A 12,991-nucleotide genomic window follows, 5' to 3' on the forward strand; every position below is an offset into this window, starting at 1 on the left:
GAGATTATAGGCTTCTGCTACCACACTTGGCTTAATTTTGAATTTCTTAAAGAAGGTAGTTATGGAAGACAGTTGTTAAGTTGGTTCCCAACAGTTCCACCTCCTAGGATTCACCTTGGTGTAATCACCTCCCTTTGAGTGTAGTTAGCATTTGTGACTCACTTCTAAAAAATAGAATATGACAAAAGTGATAGGATGTCATTTTAATGGTTATGTTACATAAGATTTTAACTTCATTCTTGCCACCAACTTTATCCCTTGCTAGCTTCAATAAAACCAGCTGCCATGTCATGTGCTGCGCTATGAAAATTCCCACACAACAATGAACTGAGTTCTGTCTCCAGTCTACAGCTTAAAAGTACATGATATTCTAGTCCAAATCCCCAAAGAGACTTAATATTGTCATCAGTATAATATATGAGCTTGGAAGTATATCCCGCCCCTGTTAATCCTCAGATGAAATACCATCCCTGGTCACAATTGGAACCTCATGAGAAATGCTGAGGCAGAGGAACAACCTAAATTGTGCTGGAATTTCTGACCCACACAACCCATAAGACAGTCTGTCAATTTGAACTTCTAAGTTTGTGGTAATTTGCATAATCACAAGTAAACAATACAGAAAAATAATTGTGATGTTTGCAATCATCATTCAATGCATGTTCATCACAACATCAGGCTCCCTGAGATGTGAAATAGCTATGTAAGAGATATTGCTAAATCCTCAAAATTACATTATAAATCTATGACTTAGGGGCCATTACTTTTCTAAAGGTCCATATCAATGATCTCTTTTCTGTACTTTATTAGTGAACATCTAGCATTAAAATAATGTTGACTTAATTAAAAAAAAATATCATAGATGAGAATGAATCAATAAATAAGCTGGACACATCTGATAATTCTTTGAATTAGGTAAAGTTATGTCTAGCCATTTTCCTGTACATAATCGAATGTTTCTTCAAATAGGCATTAGGCTTTATTATTCTAAGTAAATTTCAAATAAATTTGTTTTGTGTTTCAAAAATTATATTTATGAGAGTATTGAATAAAATCAGGAAGTGATATCAAATACTATTTGTTTTGTGTGATATTATTTATCAATAATTTCTAATCACATTTTTCTTTCAACATTTTACCTCCCATTCAGCACAATATAAACACTGTTCAAAATCTTTGCATGTTTGCAAATATAACTTGTGTTCTCAAATATAAGTAAATGACAGTTTCAATCATAGCACTTTATGCAAATTTCTTAATTTCTGTATTTTAACAGTGAGTTTGCATGAAGAATGGTCAAAAAGAGGCTGCATATCAAAATCACTTCATCTTACTCATTATAGTTTTATTTTTTAAGTGTGCAAAATGTTATTTCATAGTCACTGGGTCCTTGATATTCTGAAAAAGGGAATGAAACAAAATATTCGAGCTAAAGGCACTGAATAAAACTCCTTTTGAAATGCAGAAAATTAAGAAAAAATAAAGTGAAAATTAAATACTAATAAAGAAAATGAAAATAAAAATAAAAGTTAAGAAAAAATTCAAATAAAATGAAGAAAAAATAAATTAAAACAAAATTTTCAATCCCTTTAGAATCTTATAGCAAGTTATTTGAAATTTTTAATGAGTAAGATTTTTATTTGGGTTGTTAAGTAAGCACAGTTTTAGTGCTTTGATGTTGCTTGCTGCTGGTCAAAATCATTTATTAATTTTTTAATATGAACCAGCTTGTTGTAAAGATATACACATCTACATTTTTCTGCAGCAAAATGAGGGTTAAGCTGTCTCATCTGCTGATATTCTAGTGAGATTCTTTGATTTATATTGTGATACTCTTTTGAGTTTGGAGATACCAGCTTCCTTTCTGATTCTAAGCTAATAAAAGCTTTAGATAAGTTCAGCATCTTGGCATACAATGTCTGATATTCATCATAATCTACTCTAAATTCCTGTTCATAATGCCAACGTTGCTGTGGAGAAACTATAGTGTGATATTTAGTCAAATAATCCTCAAGTCCAGATGCTGAATAGGTATTCTCAGAGGTAGAACTTTCTTTTTGAAATGCTTTGCTAGAATTTGCATTTGTAACTTTATCTTGGTCTTTAGAACTTGTCTTCTTCTCTGTCATGTCAGTATTGCAACTTTTTTTTTTTGCTTTATGTTTAAACTTCTCATCAGATACCAAATTTTTCTTCTCCCCCAGCTTTGGATACATTTGAATTGAGATAGAAGCTAAGTTTTCCAAAGAAGTATGCTCTTTAGGTTGGCTTGGAAAGATAATAGTATCTTGACTGACACTGCCCATATATGGATCTTGAGTTCCACATCTTTGTGGATTGCTACAGGAATTACTGTTGGAATTTACAGGCAAAGAAGGATTTGAAATGGATGGGTAGGTTGTAGAAAATGCTGGGCAGCTCTGTTTGGCTGGAGTTACAGAGGATTTTTCCTGGTTATTAGTCAAGTAGTTATTTGATCTTGGCTGTGCTGAAGTTGTCAGGTGAGATATTCTAGGCCTTCTTTTCATTAAATAATCAGTACCATCCAACTTTAAAAGCTTAGTTTGAGAAGATGATGTGCCATCTTTAATAGAATCTATAGAAGATTCTGGGTGATGGGTGTCAGTAGCATTCTGAAATGAATCCATTTTTGTGGAAAGTACCAAATCCAATGATTGCTTATCTAGTTCACTATATCCAGGCCAATCTCTCTGGATCTCTCTATAAATGCAATTCTTTAAGGAATATGAAAAATTCTGGGTATTTAAGTCAGCTACCTGGTAAAGAATATTTCCAAGGGAATTCTTGTCACTTTTTTTAATGCCATCTTTCTGCAGTCTAATAAGCAGCTCGGATTTCTTGTAGTCCTTCAGTGCCAATAAGTGAATTACCCTTTCCCTATATGGCCGCATTTGAACACTATTAGCAATCCGTGACTTTCGAATTGTGTATGCAGGGTTAATGGGGGCTGTTCTTTTCCTCTCAGGTGCTGGATCTGGAAAAATCTGTGGTGCTTTTCGAATTGGCACTCTTTTCGCTATTTGTGGTTTCCTAATAATTTTCCATTTGTTGCAGGATTGATCTTCTGCCTGGGCCTCTCCTACTGGCATCATCTGAATAGAGCTGTTTATTGTACTCACTGACATTTCATCTGCTATAGTTTGTGCACAACTGAGCTGTAAGGGACTACAGATTGAAACAGTTTGTTGGGGATGATCAATTATGCCTTGATTATTTTCATTACTTACATTTGACAACTGTAAGTTATAGTTGGGCACATCAGTATGTGAATTTGTGGGGAGATTGTTGATAAGCCTTTGAAAATCTTGTATTTGAGGAGAAACTTGAGGAGGTTGAATATTCTGAAGGTTCGGATGGGAGTAACTTGCCTGCAAGACTGGCCCGGTGAATCCCACAGGCAGGCAGATGTCATTATCTTGTCCTAGCTTTAAGCTTTCTGCTTCCTCCATGGACACACATCTTTCCTGGTGTCCTGCTGCCTCAACTTCTCTGCCTCCAAAGGCTGCCAAATAATCATAACTGAAAAGATCAAATTTCAATCAATAAAGTATTTAAGAAAACGGTTACTCTTACTGGCAAAAATTATTTCTTATTTACTATTGTTTGTAAAACTCTAATCATAAAGGATTTGTCCCAATGGAACAAAGCAGAAAAATACCTGATTGAGAAAGAATTTGGAGAGGAAAGTTGGTTGTAAAAGTCTAATTTACTTTTGTTCCACTTTTTTGGGTTCTTTTCAGGATAACCCAAACAAGAAAGTGCTAAATAATTCTGTGAATTCACTGTATAAAGCCATCTTTTTCTAGTGAATTCAATATCAAGTAAGCATACTAAGTATGAGGATCAAAAGGATCCACAGGCTATTGGAGACTGGAAGACATGGCTTCCATATGACATGAAGCCTTCCTTACATATTCTCTGACATGAGAATCAACTCATATCATTATTGGGTTGGGGTCTTGACCTATCTACAGAGGAGCTCATTTGATAGCTAAATGTGTTATTTAGATTAATAATAAGTAAAAAAAACCCACATATTTTCGAGATGCCTACTACTCTTTCACAACCTTTTAACCATTACTAATAAGTGATTTTCACATCGTTAGGTTGTCACTTACACCCATTATTCTGCTTCTTTGCACCCCTCCTCCAGAGAATCCTCAGCAAAGTTATCCAGGTGCTTAAGTGTTTTGCCCATGTTGATAGAAACACTCTAGCTAGGCATTTTAGAGGTGTACAATTTAGTCTCCGAATGTACACAAATTACTAGGAATCAGTTCTAATCAGTTTCACCTCATAAATAGGCACAACTCCCTCCTTCCCCCAAACTCCTAGTCTAATCCTTAGATTTCCCTAGGTATCTAAGGAATCACCTTTTACGTAGCCACACACCTAGAATACCTGTGTCACATGGACTAACCCTCAAATATACTTCTCATTAATTTCTCTCAAATATCTCTAATATTTAGTTAGCCACCAATTTTTCTATTCATACAATAGATAGTCATTGAGCACTATCATGTGCCTGATAATGTTTTTGATTTTGAGAACTATTGCAATGAATAAAATAGAAAAAAATATCTCTGTTTTCATTATGGCTACATCCCTGTAAGATTTTAATGCAGAACATCTCAAATACATCACTTAGTTCCCATCCCATGGAGGTCATTGAGCTAAATTAGGCAGAGAACATTTTTGCATACATTATGTACTCTCCACAATATTTGATTGCTTGCTTCCAGTGTTTTCTGGTCTTCAATCATATTTTGAACTGCTAGCAATGATTTCAATCAGCAATGCTTTAAAAGATATAATGGGTTCTATTACTTCAAAAATAAAATAAAACTATTTGGTGTGACATACAGGAGCCTTCTTATTCAATCCCCAATTTATATTAAAGCCTGTGACATGTGTCTAGAAGCTGCATTGATCTGCTTCCCATTTTCTGAGTATGTCTCATGCTTGTTCCTGCTTCAGGCTTTCATTTGATATTCCTTCTTCCCATTATGCTCTTCCCAATGATTTTGTATACATTATTCCTCTACTTTGGAGAGTCCTTGCATGACCATTCTGTCTAAAATAGTATCCTACATTGACACTCATATTCAGGACTTTTCCCACTATTTTGTTCACATTTCTTTAGAGCATATTTATTACCTAGAATTATATTACATATATAATTTTGTTTCACATAAGTCTTCTTCACCAGAATATGGACTTAATGAGGGATTGCATTTAGTCCATTTTTTTTGCAATGCTCTATCTCCAGTAGCTAACTGTGCCTGGAACACATAGTAAGCATTTATAACTTATTGAGCAAATTAATATATCAATATCAACTACTTTTAAATTTCACTTTGGATGAATTTACCTTAAGTTTCTATCCAACATTAGCGTATTAGCTCAAATGTAATGTCATGAATAAATAAGATCTCTCTGTAATTGAAGCTAATACTTCCCTTCATTATAATCCCAAAGTATTTTGTGCAAACTCTAAAATACCATATACTTCATCATAATTACTTAACTGTTTGTCTCCTCCAATGGACTATGACCTCTATATCCATAGCGAGTACATTCTATTCAGTTTGTATGAGTCCTCCTTTTTGTTTCTACCACTTCACTCTAAAAGTAGCAGGCGTATATGAGAAGACCATCTCTAAGTGTTTGGAAATGGGATGAATAGTAGCACTTTTTCATTTCTCCAGGCAAAGATATATTACTATCTCATCAAGGAGTAATGAAAAATCTATCAATGTCAAAGAAAGGTTTCATTCCCCTAACATTTTTTCAGGTTTTTGTTAACTTCGCAGCATAATTATATAAAAGTACTAAAATTACTGATGTAGAGAGAACATAAAATCCTTCCTCAGAAAACCAATGGGCTACTGAAGTATACTCAGCAATATAGTGTTTTAGTACATATATACAAATGCTTTATTGGATTCTTCCTGGAAATCTGTAGTAAAAACTGGAAGAAATAATTTAATCTCAAGTACATTTATGTCTGCAATCTTTGGGACAATAACTAAAATAGTCCTTGAGAAATCCTATTTCCACTAAACCTAACAACAAAATACATGTTGGCAACAGACTGCAAAGAGAGGCATATTGAGACAAAAAAGTACAAAGTTGTATTGACAGATATAAAAAAAGACTTGAAACCATAAAGAAATATTTCAGTATCTCTGAGAAGAAAACTGAGTAGTGTATGGATGTCACATATTTCCTAATGAATACATACATGTAATATGATTGCAATAAAAACTTCATTGGGATTTTCCTTTGCATCTGCAAAACTATTCTAAAATTCAATTGTAAGAAGGACTAAAAGAATTTTGCAAAGGATAGTAACAATATGGAGCCTCTCTATTGGTAATATAAAACTATAATATTTAACATAATAAGGAACTAATAGAAGAAGAGATAGAAAATGGATGCAAGTGAACAGATAATTTGAGACACAAAGCCCAGAAAGAAAGTAGATGATAAACAGGACCATCAATAATCATTGAAGAAAACTACCTTATATTAGACAAAGGTGCCAAAAGCATGCACTGGGGAAAGGATAGCATCTTAAACAAATGGTGCTGGGAGAACTGGAAATCCATATGTAACAAAATGAAATTGAATCCCTATCTCTCACGATGCACAAAAGTTAACTCAAAATGGATCAAGGATCTAGGTAATTAGACCAGAGACTCTCTATCTAATAGAAGGAAAAGTTGGCCCTAATATCATGTGGGATTAGGCCCCAACTTCCTTAATAAGACTCCTATAGCACAAGAATTAAAACCAAGAATCAACAAATGGGTTGGATTCAAACTAAAAAGTTTTTCTCAGCAAAAAAATAATCTGTGAGGTGAATAGAGAGCCTACATCCTGGGAACAAATTTTTACCCCTCACACATCAGATAGAGCTCTAATCTCTAGGGTTTATAAAGAACTCAACAAGATAAGCACCAAAAAAAAAATAATAATCCAATCAATAAATGGGCCAATGACCTGAACAAACACTTCTCATAAGAGGATATATAATCTATCAACAAATATATGAAAAATGCTCATCATCTCTAGCAATTAGATAAATGCAAATCAAAACCACTCTAAGATTTCATGTCACTCCAGTTGGAATGGCAAGCTATTAAGAATACAAACAATGTGAGTTGGTGAGGATGTGGGGGGAAAGGCACACTCATACATTGCTGGTGGGACTGCAAATTAGTGCAGCCAATATGGAAAGCAGTATGGAGATTTCTTGGAAAGCTGGGAATGGAACCACTATTTGACCCAGCTATTCCCCTTCTCGGAATATACCCAAAAGACCTGTGAGAGAATAGGAGACATTTATGCCAGTTATCTTTAATTTCCCTGATATTCACTCTATAGTCATTTTCCTGATTTTGTAGTAAAACAAAGTAGAAAACAAACCTAGTTTGAATCATTCTCACACTTATCAAAGCTCTTAAGGTTGAGCCTCATATAAGACTACATCTACCAATCATTACCTATCCATTGTTCTTGATCATCATCCAGTATATGAGCTCCTCTCTCTTCGATGTGTGTTTTCACACTGCGCTGAACTTCCTTTGCTATGAGACCATATACATTCTCACACTTCTAGAATTCTGACTTCACAATCACCAATCTCCTCTAACATTCTCTACCTCCTTATATAAAATGAAACTCCACTTTCTTCATGGGTGCTTCTTTACTATAGCTCTCTTGAAAGAATCCACATATTTTTTCAGAATTCTTATAGCACAAGATTGATTTCTTAGTCTATTCAGGTTGTTATAAAATTATTATAGACTAGGTAGTTTATAAATAACAGAAATTTATTTCTCACAGTTTATTTTTGTTGTAGATAGACAAAACACTTTTATTTACTATTGTTAGATGGTGCTGAGGATTGAACCTATTGCCTCATATATGCTAGGCAAGCACTGTACCACTGAGCTACAACCCCAGCCCTATTTCTCACAGTTTTGAGGCTGGGGATACAAGTTGCCTGAAGATTCACCATCTGGTGAGGGCCTGCTTTTTTGGTTCGTAGACGTTCCTTCTTACTATGTCCTCAAATAGCAGAAGAGGTGAGGTTTTTCTCTGGGGTCTCTTTTATAAGGACAGTAATCCCATCCATGAGGTTTCATCCTCATGACCTGGTCATTTATCAAATGCCTCACCCTACCATCATGTGAATTTTAGAGAGCCATATTAAACCATGGTCATTTCACTCCTACCTTCCCCAAAATTTATGTCCTTCTTACATAAAAATGTACTTACTTCATCTCAATAGCCCCAAAATTTTTAATAAATTTCAGCACCAACTAACAGGTTTAAAGTTCAAAGTCTCATATAAATATCCTCTAAATCAGATAAGGGTGAGATTCAAGGTACAATTTATTCTGAGGCAAATTACTCTCCAACTGTGAGCCTGTGAAATACAATATTTTATGTGCTTCTGAAATGCAATGAATCCAAAAGGGAGGAATAGGAAAGAAGAAAGGAGTAACTGGTCCCAAGCAAGACCAAAATCCAACATACAACAGGCAAGAGGACATTAAAATGTGATGCTGAAGAAGAACAACATTTGCCTTGATGTCATGACCTCTCACCCACTGAAAATGCCATCCAAAATTTCAGACTTACTACGGCAGATGTCCCCACCTTCTGGACACACTGGGATGTCACCTGCACAGTTTTGCCACATAGAAGCTTATCCCCCAAGGCTTGTAAATACCTGACCATGGAAGCTCTGTGCCTGTGTACTATCTTTGAGGTGGTTCTCTATGGTGACTCCACCTTCACAGCAGCTAAGTGCTTTAGTAACATGCCTTAGGCTCCCCTGAGCTTAAACCACATGCTTGTGGTTCTACCAATATAGGGTTCCTGTTTCTCTAGCCACACTGAGCATTTGTCTTCTCCACAGCCCAGTTATGCCAGGGCAATAGGGTAGTTTGCAGGTAAGCTAAACAAAATGCCTGGAGACAGCATGGAAGATGGCTTATTGACGAAAGTTTCCAAGAGATCATTGATTGCTGCAAGAAGAGTTTAGTGGCCACAGGCTAATCAATATTCCCTATATCCCTCATGCTGCTTCTCTAAGCAGTACCTTCTCTCCCTTATAGTGTTTTGTCCAGTGGCAGCCAGCTGGATGAATGACACATACAATTTTTAGAGTGCCCTCAGTTCTGAATTGGTCTCCATCCAGAGAGGGGTTTTATATGTGAGGCTGTAGAAGCAGTGACATCTCAGCATTAGCTTTCTTGGTTTGCTCTATGACCAACATCTCAAGGAACAGCTATGCTGGAGTACATGCAAGAAAGCAGCTTTCTACAGGTAACACTAACTTGCCCTAGTTCCCAGAGTCCATAAGAGAAAGCTAGTTGTCTTTTAAGATAATACATATCTGGATTTTCCAGCCCACCCTTGCGTTCCTTGTTCCCTTAACATGACTAGGTTTAGAGGAACAGAAAGGGGGCATTCAAGGGCATGGTGTTTGACTGTCCTCTTTTCTTTAGGGATGAGACAGCATTGCACTAATAAGGGTTCTCTGTCATGGCCCTTTGCTCACTGGAGCTCTTGCATTCTGGGCTTGTGATGGGAGGGCAGCCTTGACTATTTATGAATTTTTTTCTGGTTCATTATTCCATTGTCTTGGACAATAGTTCCTTATCAGATGATAATTTGAATACATCCTTCATATTTTGTCCCAAAGAGGCTCTCACTATTTTCCTTATGGACAGACTGAGAATGTCACAAAATTTAAAGATTTGCTTCTCTTTTGTTTGAAAATTCCAACTTTATGTTATTTTTCTCTTCTTGCATTTTAATATGAGTAGTCAAGAGAAACCAAGCCACAACTTCAATTCTTCACTTGGATATTTCTTCAGCCTAATACTCAGTTTCACTACCCACAATTCTGCAAGTTATTTGATACTTTTACATGAAGATTATCTTTCTTCCATTACCTAATAGCATATTTCTCCTGTCCATATGAGATCTCATAAGAATGTTCTTTACCATATATATCCTTATCAAAATTCTATACACAATTGTTAGGTATCTCTAAGAATATTGAGTCTATCTCCATCATTCTCCTCTTTTCTGTTTGAGCTTTCATAAGAATTACACTTGATGTCTATTCACAGCAATTTTATCACCTTTTTCTATAATGAAGCTTCTCAAAACTCTTCCATCCTCTACCTAGTATCCAGTTCCAAAGCTACTTCTGCATGTTTAGATATTTATTACAGTAGTAAATCCACTTATTAGTACCAATTTTCTGTTTTAGTTTATTCAGCTAATATAACTAAATATGATAGGATGGGTAATATATTAACAACAGACATTTATTTCTCACAGTTCTAGAAACTGAACTATCTAAGATATGGATGCAAGCAGATTCAGTATCTGGTCAGAGCCTGCTTTCTGTATTGTAGATGACACATTTTTCCTGTCTCCTCACATGGTAGAAGGAACAAGAAATCTATCTGGGCTCTCCTTTATAAAAGTACTAATCCCAAAGCCCATAATACTTCCCAACTCCTAAAGACTCTACCTCCTAACATCATCACCTTGAGGGTTAAATGTCAAATTTATTAATTCAGTGGAGAAGAATGCAAAGATTCAGACCACAGTAGCTGGAAAGTGAGAATATTTTCTTTCTTGCTTTCTGGTACTATCAAAAGAAGATATAATTCTTCCTTAATTCAATCTTAAAGTTATTTCCTCTCCTGAATCATAAATAATCTGGTTATAACCTTTATATCATAAAGCTCCTAATATCATGTACTCTCTGAGGTCAGTCTCAAATACTCTTCCTAGGTCTGTAGTTTCCTACTTTTCAACTTTTATTTGATCACTAAATACACCACTTTAATTCTTGCCTCAAAGTCTTTTAATATGGTAGGCCCACTCTGGTTATTCTCCTTTCTCAATCTGCTTCTTCTGGTACCACACACAATTTTGTCTATCAAGCCCCTACTCATACTCTTAATTCCAGCTTAAAGATGTTTATCAAAGCCTCTATTTGACAGGGACTCATCAAGAAAGATAAGGCATATCCAAATTAGGGCAAATGTTAGCTTTGTGTCACTGACCAAAATAACTGACAAGAACAACTTAAGGAGGAAAAGTTTATTTTTGGCTCACAATTTCATTGGTTCAGTCGATAGTTGGATGATTCCATTGTTCTGGACCCTTGGTAAGATGGATAATCATGCCAGAAAACCACTGCAGTGGAATGAATGGTGCTCAACTCATGGTAGCTAGAAGGCAGAGAGACAGGAAAAAGTATCCAGGAGACAAGATTTGATCTACAACAAGACACACCCTGAAGACCTACTTCCTCCAGCTATGCACCTCCTGCCTAAATTACCACAGAGTCCAAATTATTAATCTATGAAATGGATTAACTCACTGATTTGGTTACAGCTTTCATAATCTAATCACTTAGCACTATAGATTCCTGCATTAACACAAAAGGGTTTTTTTGAGGGGGAGGGGGTGTTTTAGTCAACTTTTTCACTGCTGTGACTAAAAGACCCAATCAGCACAATTGTAGAGGAGGAAGAGTTTATTTGACAGCTCAGGGTTTCAGAGGTCTCAGTCCATAGATAGCTGGCTCCATTCCTGAGGGCTCCAGTTGAGACAGGAACAACACAGAAGAGTGTGGCAGAGAGAGGTGGTTTACATGGTGATCAGGAAGCAGAGAGAGAGGTCTCCACTTTCAGGATACAAATATATACCCAAAGGCATGCCTCAATCCCCACCTCCTCCAGCCAAACCCCACCACTTCAGTTACCACTCACTTAATCTCTATTAGGGGATTAACTCACTGATTGGATTATGACTCTCACAACCCATTAATTTCTCCTCTGAACCTTCTTAAATTGTCTCACATGTGAGCTTCAGGGGAAACCTCACATCCAAACCATAACAGGGGAGATACATCACATCCAAATCATAACAGACAGCTTAACCAAGAGAATACTTTAAACATATGGGCACATTTTAGGAACACTACGAGGGGCATTGAAATAAACTGAGGCTAGTAAGGCAGACAGACAGCTCTAGGCCAGAAGATAAGAAAGAGAAAGTCTTGTAGAGACAAAGTGGTAGTGAAGTATAGTAACAAAAGGACAAGAAATAACAAGAAAAAAAGCCCAATAGACATGAAAGGAATAAATAGAAGGTGTGTGTGCATGTGCATGTGTGTGTGTAAGTGTGTGTGTATGTGTCTGTGTTTGTGTGTGTAAAACATTTATTGCTCTTTATAGATCAGCTTCTATATAAAGAGCAAATTTTCATTGATATTCCAGAATGAGTTAATTAGATTTTCACGTTAAACACCCTTGTAGTTTTCTGTATTAATTTAATTTAATTACCAGATCCCTTTAGTTACGATCCCTTTCCTTGTAATATAGAAGATCAAAGTAATAAAACATGATTTGTATATATCTTGTAATATACATACCAATGTTGTAGTTAACAAGCACAAATCTGTGACAATGTTCATATTTCTTTGGATAAATATATGCTAGTAATCTTGGAAAGAGTGTCCCATAGCAATGTAGAAAATGGTAACATTGTTAATGATTTGACAGACAATATTTCCACTAATATTTTAAAACACAAAATTGCATGTATTATACTTATGCTTCTGGTTCATGCTTCTTTATATGCATTTTATAAATAAGTGTTATGATTTAGATCTTTAATCCCCAAATGCTTGTATAAGGCAATGTAGGAATGTTCTAAGGTGAAAAGACTAGATTATGGAGGCTATAATTTCATCAATGGGCTACTAATTTGAACAGATTACTTGGTTGTAACTGCAGGGCTGTCTAGAAGTAGGTGAATGTGGGTATTACCCGGGCTATACCTGTTCATGCACCTTCCCTCTCTCTCTGCTTCTCAGCTGATATAAACAGACAAGTTTTCTTCTGCCACACCTTTCTTTCAT

General features: G+C 35.7%; 1 protein-coding gene across 1 annotated transcript; it reads right to left on the minus strand.

Annotated features, from left to right (window-relative positions):
- Positions 1-1,664: 1,664 nt before the first annotated feature.
- On the minus strand, positions 1,665-3,470 carry LOC107152566 (RNA polymerase II elongation factor ELL2-like). The gene has a single exon (XM_048797010.1). The coding sequence runs from the start codon at positions 3,468-3,470 to the stop codon at positions 1,665-1,667; it is 1,806 nt and encodes a 601-aa protein (XP_048652967.1).
- Positions 3,471-12,991: the final 9,521 nt, after the last annotated feature.

Source organism: Marmota marmota, unplaced genomic scaffold (genome assembly GCF_001458135.2).
Source record: "Marmota marmota marmota unplaced genomic scaffold, marMar, whole genome shotgun sequence".
NCBI lineage: Eukaryota > Metazoa > Chordata > Mammalia > Rodentia > Sciuridae > Marmota > Marmota marmota.

What these genes read in the sequence shown, in the direction of transcription:
- LOC107152566 (XM_048797010.1), bottom strand. Translation starts at nt 3,470, where the DNA reads ATGGAGGAAGCAGAAAGCTTAAAGCTAGGACAAGATAATGACATCTGC.